General features: G+C 46.2%; 1 protein-coding gene across 2 annotated transcripts in view; it reads left to right on the top strand.

Annotated features, from left to right (window-relative positions):
- PDE3B (phosphodiesterase 3B) overlaps window positions 1-26,721 on the top strand; it is a 1,362,481-nt gene that overhangs the window by 1,145,492 nt on the left and 190,268 nt on the right. Inside the window, exon 14 of one of the 2 annotated variants that reach the window (XM_085648114.1) lies at window positions 16,056-16,259. The exons of the other annotated variant lie outside the window; for it this stretch is intronic. Coding sequence (XP_085504240.1) covers window positions 16,056-16,259 — 204 coding nt within the window. The remainder of the gene's footprint in view (window positions 1-16,055; window positions 16,260-26,721) is intronic. 2 annotated transcript variants of the gene reach the window in all.

Here is a 26,721-nt window from a genome sequence, read left to right as displayed (position 1 = left end):
GTCAAGCCGTAAAGTCCATATAGCGCATTGGACACAAGTAAGGTTATCAAAGCTGAGAGGCGGAGAACGCAAGCTCTGCCCAAAGTGTTCAGCAATGGATGCAGACGATGTAAATATGTTTTGTCCGTGTCTATAGCTGCAGGTCTACTGGCAAGATATCGGTAAGGCTATCTTGGAGAATTTAGGGAAGGAAATTGAAGTCTGGTTTTGGTCATTTTCGGGGTCTTGCCGGGTGAGGGGACACGTGTTGAGCTCATAAAATGACATGCCCAATTATTTGTTTTAATGTTATTGTCAAGAAGGAAAATCTGCTTAAAATTGGTATCCCCCTTACCACCAGACTATTTGGGTTGGGTTGAGTCTTTTAACAGAGTAAACAGCTTAGATCAATCCGTTGAAGAAGAAAAAAACGGTATATGGGTGGCCTGGGAGGAGTGGGTAAATACAATTTTATAAAACTCCTTAGACTTAACTAACAGCGGTCCAATGATTAAGAAATAAGTAAAACCTTGGCAGTGAGGAGGTGTTACCTTCGGTCCGCTAGCGGGTTACGGAGATAGTTGGGCTCCCCCACTCCCTCCGGAGTGATCAAGCCCCTCTTTTCTCCACCCTCCAAGACTCAATCTGAGCTCACACCTCTCAATAAAGTTACTTATTTATGAATGAGGACAAAAAATAAACAGTAGTACAGTGAAAACACTACAAAATGACACCACACAAGTTTTTGAAGAATATCCAATATTTGTGTAAAACAAGACCAAAAACTGTAAAAATTCGACATAGTTATCAAAATTACAAATAATGCAAAAATAGGCTTTATATACAGTTCCCAGAAGTAGATAGCTCCATCTGAGACTATCAGAGTGTCGTGAATAAACAAATCCAACAGTTCTGCGCCGGCAGGCATGGGGGCTGCGATGTGGAGCGGTGTGACGTTCGATGCCCTCTGATCATGGTGCAGACAGCGGCTCTGAGACGGTTGTAAAGCGGCGTATGTGAGACCAGGGCTGCGGTGCGAATTGGGGCGGTGCTCACTGAGGTGCTTACAGATCACGTTGCAGACATCATCGTTGTTGTTCTGAAGCTCTGGCTTCGATAGACCCAAGGCTGCGGTGCGAGACGGGGCAATGCGGTGTGCATGGAAGCACAGGTCCCAGTGCAGGCAGCGTCATCGGTTGACTAACTGTAGTCGACGGCCCTGGCATTGGTGGGCCAAGGCTACGGTGTGGGTCGGGGTGGTGCGTCATGTAACTTACGAGCAGTCCCCCTAAACCATGGTGCAGAAAGCGGTGTTGATGTCAGCTTGGAGCGTAATCATCGGTGAGACCGGGCTGTGGTGGTCAGAGGGATGGTTCTCCGTGTCCTCTACAAGCGGTGTCCACAGGTCACGATGCAGGAAGCTGCGTCTGTCGTGATGATACCTGGGCGGCTGTGTGAAGCGATGCAGTGGGGAGTGTGGTGCCCACAGGTCATGATGCAAACAGCAGCTCGGTGGCGGCGTACGCCGTCGTCCATGAGATTAGGGTTTGTGGTGCAAAGTGTGGAGGTGCCCTCTGCGGTGCCTTCATAACGTTGCTGGCAGCAGTATCGTTGAAGGCATCTTGTTAACTTACTCCTCTGTAGCAGCTGAAACCTCCAGTTCCAGAAGCTAGTACCTAGAAGAAATTGAAGTCTTTGATTTCCCTGGGACTTCCAACAGGAGGCAAGCTCTACATCAAGCCCTTGGAGTTACTTAGTATGCAGAAAGAACAGTCCAGCCCTTTCCCTGCCCAAGACAGAAGCAGCAACTGCAGGCAAACCCAACAAAGCAACAACAGCAGTACTCTTCTTAGCAGCTCTTCCCGCTCTTCTTCCTGGCAGGTTCCTTAATCCAGCAGTAATCTAATTTTTTGGGATCAGGGCCACACTATTTATACCTCATTTTCCTTTGAAGTTGGTACAAAGTAAATTCCTGGCGCAGAATGGATGTCCAGCCGTCGGCCTGGTTTCAAGCCCTGTGACTTATGTCACAAGTTGATGGGGGTCACAAATTCGCACCTGCTGTGTCTCTGGTGCGCCTAGAGCATGACCAGGACCCGAAGGTGTGCTCCGACTGCCGGGCCCTGAACCCAAAGTCTTTGCGGGAACAGATTTGAAAGCTTTTGGAAGCCTGGCAGTCTGCTCCGCGCCGATTGAGGGGAAGGTCGTGGAACCGGTCACGGAGTCTCCACGAAGAAGCATTATCGCTCTTCACGTTCCTTCCATCTGTTGGCTGACGCAATGCGGGACCTGGAGCGTCGTTGCACTCCATCTCCTTCGGAGCCCGCTGGAACTGCTCCACGCATCCCTCCTTTTCCCAGTGCGTCCCCTCTCTAGCTTCATGCTTTTTACGAAGAGCTGCACAGTATCTTTGGCAGCTCAACTCCACAGGCGCTACTTGGGGGCCCCACGGACTCGGCTGGGGGTCCTGGGCCTTTAATGCTGGCGGCTCTGGCCTCGGTGCTGCAGGGCCCCCAAGGATCCAGGCTTGGATCCGGATCAGTGCTAGTCGACCTCACGGTACCTTCCCCGGCGCCGATTCCAGTGACGACGCCACTGACATCGGTTGCGCCCCCAATCTGCGTCAACCCCAGCCTCACCCTCTACTTGGACACCGTGCGGGGACCAGCGTCGGTACTGGTGCCGGAAGGTTCTTTTGTACCGCTGTTCATCCTTGCTGTTCCCTAACGCCCTGTGTGGCAGCCAGAGGAGAGTGAGGAGGACTGGGAGGGGTCTGTTGACCCTCTAGAAGACCATCTTGAGGAGCTGGACTGGCGAGAGGAGTTCGGTGATACCAGTGGTCTGGATACCTCCCCAGACCTTGGTATGGTTTCTCCTCTACTGTGGCTACGGAGGAGGGAGCTTCCTACGCTGTGGTGTTGCATAGGGCAGCTGAGGCCTTGGGCCTTGAGCTTCCTACATTGGCTGTCAGGACTAACATCCAGACTGAGGTGCTTCACCCGGCAGCAGCCTCTTCAGAGCCCCTGCTGCCTTTTAATGAGTCCCTCACTGACATCCTTCTGGGCACTTGTTCCAAGCCCAGCACAGGGGCTCCTGTAGACTGGATGATTACCAGACTCCACCGCCCAGCCATGGGCAACCCACTTTTCCTCTCCCAACACCCTACCCCTGAGAGCTTAGTGGTCCAAGCCTCATCCTCAAAAGGCACATTCCCTATTGCTCCCCCAGATAGGGAATCCAAGAGGCTAAACCATCTTGGGAAGATGTTTTCTACCGCCAGCTAGGCACTGCGGTCGGTGAACATTGCATGTCTCTTGGGCCGTTGTACACACACTGTGTGGGATACGGTCATGCAAGTGCTGCCAGAGTGCCCAGAGGAGGCCTGGCCCGTATTCACCCACGCTGTTGCTGAGGGTCGAGATGCAGTTAGGTTTACCATCCGGTGTGGGCTGGATACTGGCAACTCGCTGGGTAGGATTGTTTCCACGTCTGTAGTCCTGAGGCGCTATGCCTGGCTAATAATGTCTGGCTTCTCTGGGGTTGTCCAATCCACACTTTTGGACATGCCCTTTGATGGCTGTTGCCTGTTTGGTGACACGGGGGCCAACGTGCTCAGGCGCTTCAAGGACTGTAGGGCTATGGCCAGATCCTTTGGCCTCGCTGCCACCTCTCGTCCTGTACAGTCTGCCTTTCGTGGCTACGGAAGGGGTGCCCCACCATGTTGCACCCAGAGGCACAGGGCCGCGCAAGCTACCCAGCCTATGCATGGCCGGGGACGTGGGACCGTGCCCCCCCCTGCAGCAACCTCCAAACCTTCCTAGTCCGACCTTTAAGGGCCACCAGTGGGGGGTGGGATCCGCCATCACCTCCCCCACTGGCACAACATCAGGTCAGACAGGGGAGTTTTGCTGATAGTCCGATGTGGCTACTCTCTCCCCTTCAAACTACCCCTCCCTCAATGCCACCAACATTCCAACACATGTCAGAGGAGCACTTGGCCCTTCTCCGCCAGGAAGTTACGGCTCTCTTGGCCAAGGGAGCTATCAAACGAGTCCCTGTGCCAGAAGTAGGTTGTGGTTGCTACTCCCACTACTTCCTGGTACCCAAGAAGGACAAAGGCCTGCGTACTATCGTAGACCTCGGGGACGTCAACCGCTTCCTCCAGAAGGAGAAGTTAAAACTGTTAACCTTGGATCAGGTCTTGTCTGCCCTCGACCCTGGAGACTAGATGGCAGCGTTGGACTTGCAAGACGCTTATTTTCATATCCCCGTCTTGCCTGCCCACCGGCATTACCATCGGTTCACGGTAGGCCACGAGCATTCTGTTTACCGTGCTCCCCTTTGGCTTTACCAGCGCCCCTCGGGTGTTCACGAAAGTGATGGCGGTGGTCGCAGCTTATCTGCACAGATCAAGGTTTACAGTCTTCCCCCTATCTCGATGACTGGCTGTTGAAGTCGGGCTCACCCCAGGCTGTCGTCTCCCACCTCCAGATTACAGCGGACCTCTTGCAATCACTGTGGTTCACTATCAACGTGCCAAAGTCGCACCTGATTCCCTCTCAAGACCACCTTTTCATCGAAGCAGTTCTGGATACAGCCCAGTTTCAGGCTTATCCTCCCAAGCACACAGTCCAGGATATTCAGGTTATGATACCGAGGTTTCAGCTTCTATCCCAGATTTCGGTGCAAATGACCCTGAGGCTGCTGGGCCTCATGGCCTCCTGCATCCCGCTGGTAGATCATGCCTGATGGCATATGCGGGCTCTGCAGTGGGACCTGAAGTTCCAGTGGGCGCAGCATCAGGCAAATCTTACCAATGTCGTCCTGATCTCGGAGGGGACTGCAAGTCAGTTGCAGTGGTGGCTCACAATCCGGAATTGGGTAAATGCTAGATCCCTGTCCCTTCCCCAACCAGAGTTTGCAGTGGTGACGAATGCATCACTCCTGAGATGGGGCGGCCACATGGGAGAGGTGGAGATCAGAGGCCTCTGGTCTCCAGCGGCGTCTGGGCTCCACATCAACCTTCTGGAGCTCCTGGGCGAATCTTCTTGCACTGAAGGCATTCCTTCCTTCTGTCAGAGGAAGAGTAGTGCAGGTGTTCACGGACAACATGATCTCCATGTGGTACTGCAACAAACAGAGCGGGTTGGGTTGTGGACCCTATGTCAAAAGGCTCTCCGCCTTTGGACATGACTGGAATATCTGGGCATAAAACTGGTGGTTTAACACCTGACAGGTTCCCTGAACGCTAGGGTAGACAAACTCAGCCGCTGGTGCATGATGGATCACGAATGGCGTCTTCACTCTGAGGTGGTGTAAGGTCTCTTTCGGCAGTGGGGAGAGTCTTGGTTAGAATTATTTGCCAACGAAGAGAACACACAATGTCAGCAGTTCTTCGCGTTGGAGTTTCCAAGGTGGCACTCGCTCTGCGACGCCTTTGTCGCTATTGGAATTGCGGCCTCCTGTACGCCTTTCCGCTTGTACCACTTCTGCCCAGAGTGCTGAAGAAGATCAAGTGCGACCGGGCCCAAGTCATTCTTGTGGCTCCGGACTGGGCACGAAGAGACTGGTACCTCAAGCTCTTGAGCATGGCAATCGATCCTCTGGTCCGACTGCCTGTTCGGGAGGATCTTCTGTCACAACAGCAGGGGACGATCCTCCGCCCGAACCTGTCCAGCCTCAATCTCCTTGCTAAGAGATTGAGCGGCGACGGTTGACCGCTTTCGACCTTCCAAAGTCTGTAACGTCATCTTGGCAGCCAGGCGTCCCTCCACTAAAACGGTATACTCCTGTAGATGGAACAAATTTGTGGCATGGTGCACAACAAAGGCTGTGGATCCCCTTTCTGCCCCTCTTTCAGATTTTCTCCTCTTCATTCTCTTTCGCCCAGCAGTGCTCTGTTCTTGGCACTCTTAAAGGCGATCTTCAGCCATTTCGGCCTTTCTTCACCGTCCTGATCAGCCTTCTCTTTTCAAGTCCCCGATTGTTAACAGATTTCTGAAGGGCATTACTCATCTCGTTCCTTCTTCTCCGTTCGTAATGCCCCAGTGGGACTTGAATCTTGTCCTCACTTATCTTATGTGTGCTCCCTTTGAGCCACTACATAATTGTCCTCTTCGTCTCCTTACTTTGAAGACTGTTTTCTTGCATGCCATCACCTCTGGTCACCAGGTGAGTGAGCTTCTGGCTTTATCCTCCAAACCTCCCTTTCTTGCTGTCCATCTGGACAAAGTGGTTCTTTGTACGTGGCCCTCTTTTCTGCCCAAAGTGGTTACCTCTTTCCACATAGGTCAGACCATCACATTGCCTTCCTTCCTGCCTCTGCACTTTTTCCAAAGAGGAGGAGAGACTCCACTGACCCAAAATGTACGCTGTCCTAATACCTTGACCGCACTAAAGACTTTGTGGGTTATGTGGGCGCCAAGAAAGGTCGGGCATTGCACAAATGTACCATCTCTCGATGGATTGTCATATGTATTAAGATGTGCTATTCTTTGGCTAAAAAGGAACCTCCGGACTACTCGGCAACTCAACCAGGACGACGGCAGCCACTACTGCTTTGGGACGTGGAGTTCCGCTGATTGACATCTGCCAGGCAGCCACATGGGCATCCTTGCACATGTTTACCAAGCATTACTGCCTGGACAGCCAAGTCCGGAGAGACAGCTTTCAGGGCTGTGGAATTTTCCAAATCTACTTGTCCAAGGGACAAAATGCCACTGAGATCTGCATGTCCTGTAAAATCCACTTGTCCCAGCTACTCCCGTCCCACATCAAACATAAGGGCTCCAGCTGACAGAGAAACATTAATATATTTTTGTTTTATTAAAATCAGTAAACCATTAAATGCTGTGCAATAATAATGCTTAAGAAAAACTTGACAAGCGATATTATCCCTTTTATCCACACATATGCAAATGGTAGAAATACAACAATAAATGATCTTGCATGGCAGGATGCTTTAAGACTCATATTGGCAATACTTTAACAGTTATGATAGATGTGGCCTTTTATGTCCGCACAAATGCTTTGTGCCTCCTGTTGTAAGCCAAAGATCAATAGCTTTGCTGGGGTCATAATTCTCAAAGTTGGGTCCTTTTACCTTAAGAAGCATTAGGTCTTGGAGAACATCTTAATTTAACCGTGTTCGTAGTGGGTTCTTAATGATATTCATGGCAGAGAAAACACGTTCAGCTTCTGCTGTAGATACACTGAATGTGAACATCTCCTCCACAAGCTTTAATATATTAGTCAACGAGGAAGTTTTTGTTGCTAGCAGGGTGGAATATGCAGGCAATACAGGAATACCTTTGGTCTGAAAGCTTTTCATATGGGTTTTAAGTCCACAAGACTCCTCTACAATTTCCAACCTCTCGTCTGTGGTGAAAAGTACCTTAAAATGTTGTACAATTGCCTCAATATCAGAGATGCCATATGTATAGAGTTCCTCTCTACTTTCTGGCCACAGTGTATAATCAAATGCCTGAAAACCTTGAACCGGCATGCAATTAACATTTTCAAACCTCTTATCAATGTACTTAACCACACTGTCAATAAGCTCACTGTCACTTTGGATTGTTGCTGCTGGTGGGCAGTGTCCTGATAACTTTATTTCCCAGCCATACAGGAATACCTTTGGTCTGAAAGCTTTTCATATGGGTTTTAAGTCCACAAAACTCCTATACAATTGCCAACCTCTCATCTGTGGTGAAAAGTACCTTAAAATGTTGTACAATTGCCTCAATATCAGAGATCCCATATGTATAGAGTTCCTCTTTACTTTCTGGCCATAGTGTATAATCAAATGCCTGAAAACCTTGAACCGGCATGCAATTAAAATTTTCAAACCTCTTATCAATGTACTTAACCACACTGTCAATGAGCTCACTGTCACTTTGGATTGTTGCTGCTGGTTGGCAGTGTCCTGATAACTTTATTTTCCAGCCATCAGTAGAAATGTGTCCAAACTTCTTTTCTTCAGGGTGGTACAGTTTTCTAAACTGCTGCATATATTCACCCAACTCACTCTTTAGGCCTACTAGGGTCAACAAACCTCCCTCTCTACAGCAGGTGGAACATGCAATAAAAGCAGTTCATTAGACTGAAAGAATTCTGAAAGCTGAGACACTGACTTCAGAACATCTCTCAGACTGTAAAGTTTTTTTTTATAAATGTAAAACTAGTAACAACTGAGAGGTACTTATTTGCCTTAGCAGCAGAATCATCACTACCAGCTGCAACCTGTCCCAAGTGTAGAACCACTGTCTGCAGGTTTTGTTGCATGGCTGCCAAAGCCCTGGTTTTGCAGGATACCCATCTAACCTGTTTAATATCAGTGAAATGTGCAAAGTTTTCATCATTTTTTCTTGAAATTTCTTTGGCATCTCTTCGCCTCTTAGGACTATATCAATAAAATTAGAAAATCGATTTCAAAGTTTGCTCAAACTGACAAATAGAGGGATGGGATTTTACAGCATCTAGAATCCCATGGCTGAAGCTTGGGGGCTACACAGTGGAATGGCAGAAGAAAAGGAATGTCTTGCTTTAGGAGTACTGCAACCCCTCCCTTAGATCCCATCATAACTGCAGCACCATTGAAATTGACAGCTATTAGTGATGGGCTTGGATGTTCTGTAGACCTCATATCTACTAAATCCAAAGATAACCTTTTGATTCCTTTAACTATATCGTCCAGAACTCCTTGTGCATGTTCAAGTGGAACAAGATCTGCAAATAGAGTGTAGGGTTTCCCACCATTGACTACTCTGACCAGCACTGTTTCCTGTTCAGTGATGGCACTATCTGTGTAATAATGCAGATGAAGTGAGAATTTGAAACTATTTTTTTGATGTCCTGTCGAAGTATATCCGCCTCACATCTAATGAACTCTGAGGCTTTTTTGCGGTTTGCATAATTTTCTCCTATTTCCACACCTGCTTTCTTCATAGCCCTACATAGGATGTCCATGTCTGAGAGTGGCTTACCTTGTTTTGCAATTAGGTAAGCATTGTTAAACAGATGGTCAGTTTCTTCATGTCTGTCTCCCTCAGTTGTTGCAATGCTTTCATGACGGGCTGCTCTGTAGGGACATTGGAATGTGAGGTACCTGCTATAGGAGTCTTAGACTTACTGGTTTCATGAGCTCTGATTGGTTCAATGAGCAACTGGTCACATCCACTTAAGAATGCATTTCTACCTGAACCCGAATAGCGGACTGCTATAGTAGGATATTTTTGGCAAATAGCGCAGTACATTTTTGGTCCTTCTCCCTCCGGACTTTCCCTTAGAGCTAGCAATGGCCAGGATTCCTTCCAGTGTGAATGAAAAACTAGTTTTCTTTTTTCAGCATCATACTTTTTGTTCTTAGTTGTGTTAGGATTCTGTTCAGTGGTACAAGGCCCAACCTCGGTTGTTCTTCTTAGGTTTCCTTCTCCAGGGTTTTCTTTATCACTACTTTTTTTTAATCCAAAGCTGAATAGACTTCGTTGGGACATATTTGCCTATCAGCTGAACAAAGTGATCAAGTCTGAGACTATACTTAATCCAGTTTTAAACTCACTGTCCAGAAATGTTGAGCTATTTATGGCAACATAAGAGCTTGCACTAAATCTTGAATGATACAGGTTTCCTCCTACACTTTTCCAAACTCTTTGAGAACCAAGGGTTGAGGCTGTGTGCTGCAATGAACCGTCCTCTATGCTGCTACTACGGTTCATAACGATTCTGTTTCATGCCAAATTGTGAAAGCTCTGAAGTTGGGTGCTACACTGGCTGCACTCTAGACCTATAAGCCAAGAAAAGATTTAAACTAAGTAAGAACAAGGATTTGAGCTTTAGAAAAGTACAAGTTTAGATGAAGGTGATTCAAATCTACCACCCATGTTACCATTGGAAAAGAAAAAAGAAAAACATTAGAAATAATGTGTAATTGACAGCTTAAGAAAGATTATGGATAATAAAGGAAAGAATGAACAGAAAGGAAAAAAGGAAAGGTAAAAGTAAGGAAATAAGGGGCAACAAGAAAGGAAAGAAAAATTATATAAAGAAGAAAAAATGAAGGAGGCAAAAACGGAAAGAAAGAAAATGGAAGGAAAGAGTGTATAAGAACCAAATTACACCCCATATATATATTTTTGTTAAAACTGCTGCAAATTAAACACCATAAAATGTGTTTTTCTCCCTGGGCTAAGTTTATCAAAGAACATTGGTGAAAGAGTCCACAGGAATGCCATTAAGTAGCAGTAGTCTAATTCAAACGGAATTTACAACAGCATTGGAAGAAGATAGGAACTGATACAACTGAAATATGCCATGGGCTCACTTCAAATGTGTCCTACGATCAGTCGGTATTCTGAACGCAGCATGAAAGTGCTTCCATTCTTATGAAGAAAACGTTAGTTTTGGTGAAATAAAATATTTGCCTAAGATCACACAATTTAAGCATAAACTATTTTTTTAATTTATCAAGCCAGGTTCTCTTTCACAAAGAGTATCTAAATAGTTCCGGACCATCAAGAATTCTGCAACATCACAAATAGCAGATAACTACTGTAAATAAACTCTGCACTCAAACAGGATGTTGCACAATGTCACAACTAATGCACAACTAATTGCAACCAGTACTTACTTAACTCACTGCTTAAAAAAAAATCATGATCACTAATAATGAACATCTTTTGCCAACAAGCCACACCTATCAAGAATACTGGACTATCCCAGAGCATGCAGACATATCACAAATAACGGACAGTCATCACAAACATATGATTCAAGTAAGAATGTAGAGATACAATGACCAAAATAATCCTTCACTATGATTAATATAACGTGAACATGCATTTGCAGAGCTAATTGAGGCAGAACTGAAGTGCATTGCAGAGCTATTCATAGAGGCGCCCGGCCCCCCTGTTTCACACAAGCACAGTCAGTCAGAGTGATCTAGTTGTGTTCATTGGCAGAGCTCTGCATATCTATTTGTATAAACTAGCACATACCAAATGAACACACCACCAGAATTGAACTCCTGCCAAGTGAAATCAGCATTTTCTCTTCTTCTTTAATGGTAGTACCCTTCATATCTTCCTCACCACCTCCCGATTTCACTTGTTTCTAATATTATAGCCCGAGTTATTTGAAGACTTGACTACGCTTGCATATGACCTTGAGACTGAGAGTGCATTTCTAATAAAACAATGACATTTTATTTGCAGTTTAATAGCGCAAACTCAACCTGAACGTATTGTAGCGCTTTAGATGAGCGCCAGTTACATTACTACAATGACATGTTCATTTATTTCTAACTGTAGCACTATTGGCAGCTGCACTGGAAATATCAAATGATATGTGAACTTATGCAGAGCCTGCAGAGGGGACATTATTCTGGCAGACGCCAATACAATATTAAGGCGATCATTGTAGTCTTCAGAATGAAAACCAAGGTTTCTGCTAGAGGTACATCAGGTGCCTCACTGTGACCCCGCCTTAGGCATTCTCTGCTACGCTTGGAGCGCGGCACGGCTGAAGTTGCAAAATTAAGTAAAACAATGTGTGGCTCACTGTGACAGTTTCTCTTTACACTCAGTTATGCAGCACCCTTCCGTACCACATAAGCACACACCTGCAGTTAACTTTATGCCAATGTAGATCACGCTCGATGTCACTGCATGCACTTTCCTTTCCTCGCGCCTCCACCTTCACTTTCTCCGTCGGAGGTTTTTAATCTGCTACTGGTATGTAAGCCTCTTCCTTCTCCCCAGTGCAGCTTGGCCTCACTTTATCGTGCCTATTAGAAATGGGATTTTTGGTAGGCTAGGGCGTGGGCAATAGCCAGGCAAAAAACACCACTCTAGTCAGGATAAGGGAGTTACACGTCTAAAATAACCCCTGCTCACCCCCTTGGTAGCTTGGCACAAGCAGCCAGGCTTATCTTAGAGGCAGTGTGTAAAGCATTTGCACACAACCAACAGTAATACAGTGTACGCACTACAAAAGGACACCACACCAGTTTAGAAAAATATCCAAAATTTTTATATTATTAAAACAAGACCCAAAAACGATAAAAATCCACAATACTATACTTAAAAGTTCACAGTTCAAAAATACGCTGATTAAAAACAGTTTCTTGTGTGAATAGCTCCGTCCGGGCTACCACGGCGTCGTGAACAGCAAATCCAACAGTTCCGGCTGGTCGCGGGCCAGCTACGGTGTTGGGAAGACCCGCAAACAGTATCTGTGAGAAATGCAGGATGTTGAGGCCCTTGAAGTCACTCGCGTTGCAGGTCGAGCCCCTCTCTGATGGAATCAGGAGCGCTGGCAGGCATCGGGTGCATCGCTGCGAAGTGCAGTGGTGCGACATGTGGTGCCCCCAGGTAGCGGTGCGAGCAGCGGCTCGGTGACGGCGTCAGATGGCGTCGGTGAGACCGGGGTTGCAGTGCGAGATGAGGTCGGTGCTCGCAGGTCACGGTGCAAGCAGCAGCGGCATCGTTGCTGAAGCGCTGTCGTCGGCTGGCGTAACTAGAGTCGATGGCGTCGGTAGGCCAAGGCTGCGGTGCAGGATGAGGGCGGTGCGTTGTGTGACTTAAGAGCGGTGCCCTCGAACCACGGTGCAAGCAGCGGCGTCTATTTCGACGGGAAAGTGGTGGCTTCAGGAAGGCCAAGGCGTCCTCGTGAAGCAAGACGGTGTGGAGTGCAGTGCCCACAGGTTGCGGTGCGAGCAACGGCTTGGCGGTGACGTCAACAGGCATCGCCGGTGAGACCAGGGTCGCATTGCGGCGGTGCTCTCTGCGGTGCCAAAGCTTCGGCGTGAAGCGAGGCGGTGCAGAGTGCGGTTCCCACAGGTCACAGTGCAAGCAGCAGCTCGGTGGCGAAGTCTGTGAAACCAGGGTTGCGGTGCAGTGGTGTTCTCTGCGGTGCCAAAGCTTGGGGGTGAAGAGAGGCGGTTCAGAGAGCGGTGCCCACAGGTCGCGGTGCATGCAGCAGCTCGGTGGTGGCGTCAACAGGCATCGTCGGTGAGACCAGGGTTGCGGTGCGGTGTTGCGGCGGTGCCCTCTGCGGTGCTTTCAGGACACGGAGTCTGCAGTGGCGTCATAGACGTCGTCGAGTTGGTGTTCTTCGGGTTGCAGCACAAAACACACAGTCCCCAGTGCTGAGGGTCGAAGAACTTAGTCTTTGCTGTTCCTGAGACTTCGTGAACAGGGGGCAAGCTCTACCTCAAGCGCTCAGAGAGACCCAGAAATTAGGTTGCAGAAAGTCCAGTCCAGGCCTTTCACTGCCTAAGACAGAAGCAGCCACTGCAGGTCAGCCCAGCAAAGCAGTCGTTCCTTTTTCGCAGCTTCTCCGGCTCTTCTTCTTGGCAGTCTTCTTGTTCCAGATGAGTTCTAAAGTTCAGGGGTCTGGGACCCAGTATTTATGTCCAAAAATCCTTTGATCTTTCAGGCAGAGGGTGTCTGTGCCTGGCCAGACCAGTTGGGCCTTCTCTGGTGTGAATTCCTAGCAGAAGGTGGAGATGGCATTTGTCAGAGGCAGACCAGGCCCTTCGAGGTGCAAGGAAATCTCCTCTCCCTTCCCCCATCGCAGCCCAGGTCTATTCTGCCCTTTCCTGACCTCCTGGCCCCCCAGCCTTCTGTCATCCAAAACCCAGACAGGCAATCCACATTCCAGCAGAGGCACATGGAATGACTGAGCAAGAAAATACCCACTTTCTAAAAGTGGTATTTTCAAACGCAGTACGTAAAAATCACCTTCACTAAAAGATGCATCTTTAGATTGAGTTCAGGCACACTAAATTTTATTTTCTTTCTAAATTCCCTGGACCAGTTATGTTTAGAAGATGTTATAAACAAACCTCCCATTCTATCCTATGCGGAACTGGTAGCCTTGCAATAGTGAAACGAAATTGGCTGCAATTTACTATTAGGACATGCCACACACACTAGGGCATGTCCTACCTTTCACATACATTGCACCCTGCCCACAGGGGTACCTTGGGCCTACCTGAGGGATGTCTGACCTGTAAGAAAAGGGAAGGTTAGGGACCAGCAAGTGTGTGCACTGGCCTAGTCGACATGGCAGTTACAAACTGCGCGCAGACTCTGCAATGGCAGGTCTGAGTTACAGTTTCAGGGCTACTCACAGAGGTGGCACAACCAGTGCTGCAGGCCCCCGTGTAGCATTTGATTCACCGGCCCTGGCACACACAGTGCACTTTACTAGGGGCTAACAGGTAAATCAAATATCCAATCATGGAAACACCAATCCATAACACAATTTACACAGAGAGCATATGCGCTTTAGCACTGATTAGCAGTGGTAAAGTGCCCAGAGTCCTAAAACCAACACAAACCGGTCAAGGAAAAATGGGAGGAAAAAGCAAAAGGTTTGGGAATAACCCTGCAAAAAGGGCCATTTCCAACAGCGCCGGAACATTAAGCTGATTAATTGCCCAGCCAAAACACAAGCACTCTAGATGCCTCCTTGGTGGTGGATTTGGAGAGCCTTTTGTGACCTTTTGCGATGGAGGGAGCATTCAGCAGAAATACTGACTTCTAATGTGACTTCTAATCCCCGTCACAAAGAGCTTTACGCCTTCAGCATCAGAACAGTGAGGCGGCTACTTTCGCTTTCCAAAATCAAATGTATTTTTTACTCCTGCATTCAGATAGGTCTGAAGTCCTGGCACTGATGTGGTGCAACTTGATAGTGCAGTGCCCATGCCGCCCGCAATGAACTTTGAACGGAACAGTTACGTGTCCTTTTACAATTATGAAAGATAAACTGCAGCAACGACGCTGAGGCACTGCTGCAGCTTAAACAAATGCGCACAACTAGCTAAATTAAGCTCGAAAAATAGTCATTGGCCAATTGAGCATTTTCTCTCACAAATGGGTAAGATATCGCCCATTTGTGAGAAATTGCCCAATGTGTGTCAGACGTCTGGTATGAAAGAGTTTTAATCCACTCTGCATACCAATAGAAACATGCGCAGTCAGCAATAGCAGCGATGAGAGCCCGCGCTTTCTGCAGCCACAATGACGCCGCATTAGAGACGGTCCGTCAGCAGGCAGACAAGTTCTATTCCAATATTTCAGTGCAATCTGTATGCAAGCTGGGCAAAATAACACTCTAGCAGTGCTATGGCGGGTGCTATGGCAGTGCTTTAATTTTACCTCAAATATAATTGCCTCACTCACGGCGGTCCCGAAGTTCAACTGCTCGCTGAGACTTTTTCACTCCCCAGCCAATCACTGGCTAGAGTCCAGTGAAGTCATGAGCTGCTAGCCAATCAGAGGCCTCCAAAGGCTCTCGGCAAGCTTTTATGATTGGCTGTGAGCCCCAGAGTGCCCACAGCCTATTTTATTTACGTGATTTAATGTCTACTTGTCCGTCTGACAAATTAGGCATTGAATCTTCTTGCCCATCAATTAAAACTTCATGGTTTGGGCGTCGGGCGATATGATTTCCCCACCCCTGAGCTTTTTGGCCGTTCTGTCCTCCAGAACTTACTGATATGAACTTAGTTTGCAGACCCTCCTCTGTGGTTGGTATTTCTGGTGTATCTGTCCTAAGGTAAGGAATATATAACATAGTCTCTTTCAGATGAACAAGTTACTTCCCTTCAATAATGATGCATCTGTAAGAGACCCATATTAGTTATAGATTCCTTACTGCACCACCCATCCTCCCTGTTCTGCGAACTGACTTCTAGGGATAGGTACTCCCTTACAGGGCCCTAGTTTGGTACACCAGTGGTCAGTGTCTTGCATGGCTCTGCGCTTCTGGCGTGGACAGTAGTTTCAGAACTGACAGCGCACAGGGGCGGCGCCTAAGTAGACACCGCAAGGTCATGCCAACAACGGACGTGGAATCGACTGAAGCCACCTACAGAAGCGCAGGGGTACTGCTACGAAAAAATTCTCCAGATCCAGTCTGGCGCTTAGGGGTAATTCTAATTGTAGGGTATCTATAACTACATATCTCTTACAGATACATCATTACCGAAGGTAAGTAACTTGTTCTTACAATAAATGTGTTTTTCTGTTTACTTTAAATTAAAACTTGTTTTTTTCTTTTTCTGTAAGGCTGTGCTGTACAATGACAGATCCGTCCTGGAAAATCATCACGCTGCTTCTGCATGGAATCTTTTTCTGGCTCAACCAGAGTACAATTTTCTTAATAACCTCGATCATGTAGAGTTTAAGCGATTTCGGTTCTTGGTAATTGAAGCAATTCTTGCCACGGACCTCAAGAAGCATTTTGATTTCCTTGCGGAGTTTAACGCCAAGGTTAGTATCATCTCTTTGCAAAGACAGTTGTGTTATCTTAATATCCGTATCATAGAAGAATTCTATTATAGTTGAATTTGCATGATTAATAGTGTCTATACCGTTAGTGTTCCGGTTGTTATCGGCAATCTTCATTGTTAACAGGGGGCTTTTAGCACATAGGAGCTTAATTTAGAGTTTGACAGAAGCGGGACAGTCTGCCGGTCCCTGCCTCGGAGCTCGGGGAGCCAGTGGGTTTCCGGCAGAGTAGCCTTCTGGTGCTTTGACCACTGCGGCATTTTCCGAACAAGGGCCGGCTATGCATGCGAGTATCCGGTTTGCTTGGTGAACGCTCAGTTTGTTTTACTATTCCCTAGATTTGGATCGCCAATCACACCCGTACTTTTGCCTCAGCTCTTGTATGCTTCTGTAAGTTATCAAATCCTTCATCCCTCAGCAACATGAGTGCGGCCTGGCACAAGTCACGCTCGCGGGCATGGAAATAGATGTAATAAATGTACTCAAAAGTATTGAATGTTATAATAGGCAGAAACGTTTACAATACAGTTACTTTAAAGTATGCCTATAGAGGGATGTTACTTTGTCTCTCCGCGTGCCTCTAGTTACAGTTGTGCTGGCACTCCAGCTCAAGAGGCAGGCGTGGCCTACCAGCTTGTGTTGCATAACATCTAAATAGCATCAATTATTTCTTTATCATGGTATCTTCACTGATGTTAACAAACACCGAATAGTGTATGCCTCCCATGTACACTTTTAAAAACAGAAGCGTATAGCTCATAAAGCATGTAATTGTCTTTATTTAGAAAGAGCTGTTTATTTCAAATTAACCGTATGATTAAAATATTTTAAACCATAATTTATAAAAGAAAAATTTGACCAAAACCTTAAAAAGGGGCTGTTGCTCAAAACTGTTTTAAATTTACCCTTTTGAATAGAGGAAACAATAAAAGGGGCGTTTTTCTCCCTGGCATGCAGCCACCATCAGAGAACAAGCATTGGTAAAGCTAATCAGTGTCTTTTGGGGTAAAATTATAGGGAGTGGTTTGAAATATTGGTGTTTACAAAATGTGAATAAGCGGGACATGGGGAATTGTTTTCATTGCTTATGGAAGGCAGAGCAGCCTGATACCATTTCTATCAGTGAAGAGTATTCTACACTGAACTTAACAGGTGTCAAGATAAGCCTGGTTTCCTACAATCAAACATGGAATGCAAAATCAGATAAACATGGCACGCTAAATTGCAATTTATCATTTCAACTACAGATTGTAAATACAATGTGTTCGAAACATGAGAAAGAGATTAATTAGTATCCTTGCTACCTCATACGTGCATATAACCATGGTAAGACCCTCGATTCCGTTTCAGTGTCCAAAAAGGTTAGAATGTTGGGTACAAGAACTCAAATTAAAAGCTCTGATGTTAGTTCAAAAAGACTTTTTGGAAAGTTAGAATAAACGCAAAAATTATAGTTTTTGATTTAGAAATGCTTTGATTATTGTTCATATGTTAATATACTTTGTGTGTGTAACTTGTTTTCAGCATCCAAGATGTAATTGTTTAGAGACAGCCAACTCATACTTAACCGCGTACTGTTCTGTCCAGCCTGGGCCTTTTTCAAGTCAATAAACTTCGTTTTTAGCTAAGATTCGTGATAATCACTGTATATTTGATAAATGGTGAGCGTAGCCTCACTCACCACCTGATGACAGCTTGTTCCAGACCACAGTGTTACCGATCTATCCTGGACTGCAGGAGACCAAGTACTGTACTTGTAGAAATATTTTATAGTAGGCAGATCTGGCAATAAATGCCTTACATTGCACAAACACGTTCCTCGGTAAACATCACAAGAAAACATTTGATGAGGCCTCATTAGAACTTTTAAACTCTTGACTGTTTACTTTTGAACGAGATCTTGACCTTCAAACTAAAATTCCAAAACCTTAAGCACTAAGCCAGCTGTAACTCTACATATCACACAGTTAATTTAAATATGTACTGCACAGAAGGTGTTAATCCACATATTTAAAATACAAAAAAAGAGTGATCAACCCATTGTTGTGTCCTGCTAGCCACTCCCTTGAGGGCTGGCCCACACACTCACCTACACCCATCACCCATCCAACAAAGGTGTTACCAATTAGGTGCCCTGCTAATAAAGGACCCTGAGTGCACGTACTCTGGGCTAGTACCAGCAACTGTGTTTCCGGTGTCTGTTTGTCTCCTTCAACAGCATGTGGGCATAGAGCCCATGAATATCACACTGGCGACGAAGCGGGCCTGACCCAGTATGCCTGCTGGACGGCCTACCGCATTTGTGAGTGTGTCGAGTGGCGCCGCCTATTTCGCCTGCCCTGTGAAGGGGTCACCAGCAGCGCAACAGGGCTTGGAGGCTTCATGGTATTAACAGGGCGACTTCCGCTGGTTGCACCGCAGTCTTAACCATATGTGCGGTGGGGGGGGCGAGACCGTTCGTCACCGACGGCCAACAGTCTGGTGCCCAGTGGCAGTCTTTCTACTGCGAGGGTGATGACCCATCTAAGAAACACTGACACGCTGTTAAATGCTCCGGCGTGAGGAGAGAAGTGGCTCACTTTATGGGTGCGTGCGAATAGACAGTGAGGCCGGCACACACTGCGAAGGAGGGCAAGGGACGCTGGCGGATGAGAGACTGTTACTGGTTATACACTGTGGCATTCTGTGAGCAAGGGGAAGAAAGGAGGCCAGCCTTACACTGACTGTCCCATGCCTCCCTACCGTCTGCGCAAGGGAGGCGGATCAGAGCAGCGAATTCACGCTGTGAGCGGCGCTGAAGCATTGTGGCCCCCCTGCCGTCACTGCCTGTATTCTTTCCGTGACATGAAATCAATGCTGATTTCCTCACACCGGTGTCTCCAGCACAGGTGTGGCCGCCTGCATAGAGGAACGCTAAGAGCCAGCTGCACTGCATTAATGGGGACATGCAGAACAGAGGAGGCAAATGAGAAAGCCTTGCAAGTTGGAATGACGCTGCTGTGTCTTACCGCTGTGGGGCGGTTTGCGTCACTCCAGGCTGAGTGGACTGTTTCCCTGCTTGTGAGGGATGCGGCTGAGACTCTACATTTTCCCCGCTGTGGCTAACTGCTCCGTGATGGTGTGCAGCAGGGGGCTCTGGGAGGTTGACGGCAGAGCTATCAGCGGTTTGGCAGCGGGGGGAAGAGTTTGTTGAGATATGGCCCCTGTCTTACTCTGCCCCGAGTGCCATTCCAGTAGCTGTTTGAAGCCTGATGCCACTGGTCCTGGAGAGGAGAGGGTTGTCGTGCTCCTGAGGTGTGTAGTGAGGCCTGTATACCAGTTTTGCTGCTGTCTCCGGGATAACCACGCCACTCCCGCATCCTCGTTTGTCTGCTGTGCTTCATGTGGTGCATGTGGAAGATTCGGCCCAGTTCTGGTTTTATGCCGGTGGCCAGTGCCACCTGTAAAGCCTAATGCCAGAGGAAGCAGCCTCACCGGTATAAGCCATGCAGTTAAAGCTGAGAGTTGATTCGGGATTGATGCAGCCCGCAGGGAAAGGAGAGCTGCTGTAGCCCAGGAAGTGGGGAGGTGATTGAAGCGCCACCTAGCGGTCACTCTACAATATCGAATGAACAATTGGCTTCTTTGCATGTTTAGGTCTCGCCTAGGCAGCGTGCATGCGCTGTCTCTCCGAGACATCAAGTAATATGTATTGTTGCGTGAAACTCCGCCTATTGGCGGCTAAAATTTAGAACCATGTCATACATTCACCCCAGTCGAGAGATCAGGGCCTGAATCCATTGTTTTTTTGCTTCCCATGCCACTCCAGTTTGAACCCAGTCATATGCAAATCAGTCTTGACCCTGTGCCCAATGGGGAACAGTCCAACCCTAACTGCCAGGGAAGGTCCTCCCTGGACTGGAAACAAGCATCCTAGTGTTTTATTCCATATAGGTACCCTATATAGGCGCAGATAACATTGCAACCTTTCACCTATATTCTTGCCTACATTACATAGATAAGTTCTTAGGGACTGACCTTATACCTAGATACGACACTGCATTCAGAACGCAGGTTTTTCTCTAGTTCGAATCTCATACATTATGCATGAGGCTTCTTGGAAGCACAAGCAGGGCTAACAGCAGGACTAACAGCAGGACTAACCTCTCCTGTATAATATCTCTATAAAAAGTTCAGGCCCAACGTCATTCTTTAGGCCGACACAGTAACACAGCAAGGTAGGACCCTTGGGGAGACCTATGGGTATATATACACATCACATGTTGCTTAGAAGGGCGAGGAGACGACGGCAGACACACTGACCAGAGACGCTGAGGTTCCTGCATGCAGACGCTTCAGCTCGCAGTGGTCTAACATCCCTCGCGGGGTGTCCAATTCCAGACCAGGCCTGGGTCCCATATTCCCTCATTCTCAGGTAATGGGGTTGACTAGAGCCTAGAGGGATTCTTGGCATAACACCTATAGAGATGCTAGGTACATTTAGGTACATCTAGTTAGGGAGGCATCATAGGAGTACGCACTTTTTATCCTGTGTTTTATATACTCGTATGTATTCATAATTATTGCAAGATGGTAGAGCTTTACCATCCCTTTACTTTCGTAGTGCTTCTAATCATATATCTATGCTACTGTCTAATGGTTGTTGCAGCTCATCTATTCGACAATGGAATAGCAACTGTTCAATAAATTCTTATTGAAAACGCCCAGCCAGTTTATTCTGAGTATCTCTCTGAGACAAACTAAGTGAGCATGAGGAGCGAAAGGTAGTATATTGTTTCCACAATTCTGAGGGATCAGGGTTGTCCTGTTCTGAGGTTGCCAAGAACTATTCTCTCCCCGATAAGAGGAGATTCTAGTGTCACTGTGAGCTAGCTGATAAAGACAGGCTAACCTACCCGGTGGGGGTGCACGGAATCAGTCTGCCACCAATCCCACAGTTTATTATCCAAACGGGCAGATCCTGTATAGGTTATATAGGAACTACATGACATTGCGCCACCAACGTTGCCTAGGTACTTATTTAACAGTAGAATCTGAGTATTTCAGTCATGCTGTTCTCAGAGACCGCTACTCATAAAACACGTGAGGCGTCTGGAGTGGGTGGGCACAAACGCGGCCACAGCTGAGTAGGCCTATTTATTGGCTGTTGGGTAATCAAGCTTAAAGGACATTGTGTTCCTAAAATTGTGCAAAACACTTATCTTTGTTCCCTTGGACAGCTCTTTTTTACTAAAAAAATAACTGATGTAAGAGATAACGTAATACAAGATCTACACCTTTCGGACGGAGCAAAAGATGCAGATGCAATACACGTTGCAGAAAATGTTAGAAATACAGTCACCCTGAAACTGCTAGAGCATGCTTTAACACCCAGGGGTGGCATAGTAGTATTTGTGATAGATGCGCACAAATCACAAAGAACAGAGGTATTTTATTCATGGGTTACATTCCCAGCAGCAAATGCAAGAACAAAAACATTTCACTCCTATACAGAAGGAGATGCACCAGCGGAATATTGTCCGTTTGAAGACATTGAGGTTCCGCTCACATACCAGGAACACTTATACTGGTTTAAAGGCACCCTACCCCACATAAGAATGAGACTTGGCCTACTCGTAAGAGAAGGGGCAACATGGCCAATATTAGCGGCCTACACACCACATCCTGCCATTGAAACAATGTCACCAGTAAACTTACTCACACAACACAAAGAATTGATCAAAATCTACAGAAACTTGACGCATTTCGTCATGAGGACACTTGCAGTCCAACCAGCAATGGTTGCAATAAATGGAACTCAAACTCAGAGTACCGCAACTAAAATCACACCACAAACAGCACACGCGGTGATGGGGAAAATGCCAACAAAACATGAACAAATGCCATTCTGGGTTCGCCCAGAAAATAACACAGCTAGAGCTAGTATTCCCGAATACTACCCCGTATGAAAAACACAGAATGCTAACAATCTGCTTCCCCATGGGCATAACACCACAAATAAAGGATTGTACCACTTGGGGTACAGTCTATGCTGCCATTTATACCAGAACTCATGGTATGCTGTCATTAGCAGTAGTACCAGACGTATTGAGACAAATACATAACGAGTACGGAGTAGAGCCTGCTCTGAACTTAGGGATGAAGTTACTAGGTAACTATGCCCAGGTATCAGCCATAATATTAGCTAATATTAAAGGGGAAGTAGCTTCAGTGGCTATCCGCCAACGCCTATGGGAGTTCAGTCCTTTAGAACAGGAACACGAAATACCGAAAATAATTGAAACTGCATATGCAGAATTAGGCAGAGACAATTTGGGTGGTAAAGCTTTAAAACCACAACTAATGGGCAGTCCTGAAAAGGACATTTCCAAGCAGACACCTGCTTCAACAAAGAAGTGGGACAATAAAAAACAGAACTTTAAAGGAAATAGATCTCAGTCCAGAGGTAGATCTCCTCCACAGGAGCCCTCCGAAAAGAGGTATAACCTTAGGAATAGGGATAATATTAGGAAACCTGACAGGTATCAGGATACTGATACACGTTCCTCTCGTTCCTTTCAGGGTTTACATCGAAAAACTCAGAGAGGGAAGGGCGGTCAGACAGACAAGAGCATACAAAGTCCAGAGACAAGCAGCACGCTCAGGATTACACTTCTGATAAAGAAGATTAACCAAAGCAAAACCCACAGTTCAAAAAGAAGGTTGCAGGTCTAAAGATCAGACATGCCCAGAATTCTGAGGATTCAACTGCTGAACGGGGAATGGGCTCTGACGATGCTAGGCAGTGCAGCAGAAGTAACAATAGCTGGCCAGAACCTGAAAGAATTTCTGGTTACAGCGGACTTGAATGATTATATCACGGTGGAAACACCTGATACTAGGGTAAGTGTCCCACATAAGTTATATGAAATAACACTCCAAATGGAGAGGGATAAATGTAGGACAGTTAGAGGTCTCTTTTGGGAGAACCTGTCGTTGGCTATGACATTTTGTTAGCTGAACAAGATTGGCCGCCAGCATTCGTGATGGATTGCCCTAAAAGGGAAACAGTGATTTTACCGGCATTCTCAGACCATATTCCCGGGCACCTAAAACACACACATGCTCAGTTGTGGGCAGTAGCGCAAGCACCTGCATTATATAAAAAGCATGTTGGATGGGATGAGGATTCAACCCACCACATAATTCCTTTAAAAAATACTCCAGCTGCACAGAGGCAGTATCCAATTAAGCAAGAAGCTAAAAAAAAACAGGCCAGGGAGATCGTAGATCAACTTGAATACCAAGGGGTGATTGAAAATTGCACCTAATCAATGAATAATCCTTTGTTTCCAGTCATGAAACCTGACAATTCATATCGTTTAGTTTTAGATTACAGATATTTAAACACTTGCAATAAGACATTTGCAGTCCAAAATGCACACACTGCCGCATAAATAAATAACGTTGTGCGGAAAAAATATGAAACACTTGATATCTCAAATGGATTTTTCTGCCAAAATATAGTGCCTGAAAGCAGGTATCTAACAGCATTGTCTGCTCTAGGGTCACAGAATCAATTTTGTCGACTCCCCCAGGGGTATAAGAACAGCCTGGGGTTGTTTTCGGCCAGAGGAACTGAGTTACTTCAAAATTTGTATGAAGAGGCATTGTCCAATATGGTTGATATTTATCTAACAGACGATGACCTAGAGGAACACTTGAACAGAGTGGATACCATCATTTTGGGATTTGCATCTGAGGGCTACAAATTTAACTTTAAAAAATCAAAAATTGCCCACCTCAGTGTCCTGGTTTTAGGATATGAGCTTTTAAGTGAAGGGAAAAGCCTAGCAGACAATTTATTTGAAAAATGTGCGCTGTTCCAACCTCCAAAATCATTGAAAAATTTACAATCAATCCTGGGATTCCTGCATTTTGGTAGAACATACATTTTAGATTACGCAGAAAGGGTAAAACCTTTCTACGATTTAATAAAACCTGAATTTTTTGTTCGACAATGGACACAGGAAAACACAGATACACTTCGCTCCCTACAAGCTGACATGATAGCTTCCAAACACAGACACGCGTAAACGTACACAACCTGGTGATCCGTATAGTTGCAGGTCCATCTGGGTATACCTATCTAACATATAATGAAGGTGAAACAGTACCAATTGCATACAAGTCACATTTGTACATAAATGCTGAGATGTGTTTCGCTTCTACAGAAAAGATTCTAACAGCAGTACAAACGTCTGTGGTAAGAGAAGACGCAATGGCTTAGGGGATACAAATAATAGTGACTCCAGATCCAGCCTTAGAGGCTGAGACCAAGGCGAGCGTTCCTAACGCTAAAGCCTTACATCCAAGATGGATGCAATGGACTAATTCTCACTGCAACAGATGTAGAATACAGGTACGACCCAAATTTAAAGACACAAGCATTTCTGCAATATGAACAAGAATATAGTCTACCAAACAAAATAATGCCTCTAGATCAGTATGAATATATAATTTACACTGGTGGATCTGCTCAACCGGCCATAGAAAGTAAGCAACAATATAGCGCGGCATGCGCAATCGTTAAAGGTCACGTGGGATGGAAAGTTCCACCCAAGTAGCTCAAAAACACAATCTTTAGGAGACTGCACGGCACAGGTGGCAGAGTTAAAAGCCTTGATACTGGCACTGGTAAATATGGATTGAGAATTCCCCACACTAATTGTGTGCGATTCATTTGACTGTGTAGAGTCATATAATGAATATCTACAGCACTGGGTTCAAAACTGGTTCAAAGACGCAAAAGTTGGCACAATCAAGCACAAAATGCTATTGGAACAGGTAGTGAAGTTGAAAACCATACTACCAAGAGCTCACGTGTTTCATACACTGAGTCATCAGCGTGATGGCATTCCCGTTGAAGGGAATTCATTGGCTGATGAAGCTGCAAAGGGGTCTATATGCACAGCTTCGGTAGGTGCAATCACTAGTTCTAAAAGGAGAATAGACGGTGAGACTATGGTGGCTGTCATTGCTTCACACAAAAACAGCAAAGCGGTACCAAAAAGGTTTCCACTCGAGCACTCCTACAAGTTAGATGCCAATAACATTCCATTTGCTCAGATTCCTAGGGTGGGGGATACAGTAATTCCAAACATGGATCGTAGGTTAGATTTAATTCTAGCAACACACGAAGGAATAGGTTCTGCACATGCAGGAGTTACGTCGACTTTCTTTATTGAAACAGCGCTATTGGTGGTCTGAATTAACAAAGCCGACTAAAGACTGTCTTGAAATGCGACATCTGCCAGCAGATGTAAGGTTCCACAGTAATATGTCAAGCACAGACACCTTTATTAATATCAGACAAATCACTAGTGTATGTTTACTAGGACCACTGCGGCCCCTTACAAAGAGATGGGGACTACATATATGTCATGGTTGCAGTGGTTCCTGCTCAAGATTCCAATGGGTGTGGCCCCAGCGCTCGGCTGAGGCTTGAACTGTTATCAAAGATTTGTGAGTCTTTATAGGGACATACGCAATTGGCACATTTCATTTTGACCAGGGCCCTGCGTTTGCTCTGTGGCTTACAAGGAGGCCATGCGAGCATTGGGTGTAGCATCGGGTACTCCTCTCCGCACCATCCGGACGGAAATTTGGTCGTGGAGATGAAAAACCGAGACTTAAAGCAATCTTTAACAGCTAGAGTATTAGGCACGGGTGAGAGTTGGGTAAAACATCTGTATGGAGAGCAGCGAGCATTGAATAACATGCCAAGAAATTCTCTAGGAGGGGTCACTCCATGTGAGGTCCTATTTGGGACAAGAATGTGGGTACCTGATCTTGATTGTGAAGGCGCAGTGGCGGATGAAAAGCCTTCTGACATCCATGATCGTTTAGCTGTTTTACAGGATCTAAATGAATCCAGGACACTACACAGTAATGTCCATATGAAGCAGACCGCCACTGCGGAAGTCAAATTAGTCACTGCAAGACCTGTCTGGATCCCAAATGTCGGGGATCTGGTCAGAGAGAAAATAGTGGACAAGAAAGAATTTGGGCCATCATACAGAGCCTGTACAGGTCCTAGCAGCTGAAGGAACAAGGTCTGTACTTTTACCGCCTCTTGCCGGAAAAAAGGTATAACGATTTGTCTCAATTGACCTAATCAGACCACACTATGTGGCCGATACTCAGTAGTGAGCCACGTGGACTCCAAAGTAGCAGATGCCCTCCTCTCGTTACAATTCAAGAAGTTCAAACGGAAAGACTCATCATGTTCGAAGAGTCTCCTGCACGGAATGATGGACTATGCTATAACGCTATGGAACTCGTTCCCCTTGAACCTGAAGTTCAAATTCAGAATCAAAATGAAAGACAAATTTCAATTCGACCAAATACAGATGTCTACATCAACATACCTCAACAAGAGCAAACTGCGATTTCCACAAATCCT

Source organism: Triturus cristatus, chromosome 3_2, assembly GCF_964204655.1.
Source record: "Triturus cristatus chromosome 3_2, aTriCri1.1, whole genome shotgun sequence".
NCBI classification, from domain to species: domain Eukaryota; kingdom Metazoa; phylum Chordata; class Amphibia; order Caudata; family Salamandridae; genus Triturus; species Triturus cristatus.
Note: the sequence above shows the minus strand (reverse complement) of the source record. Positions and strands in the feature narration are given on the sequence as shown.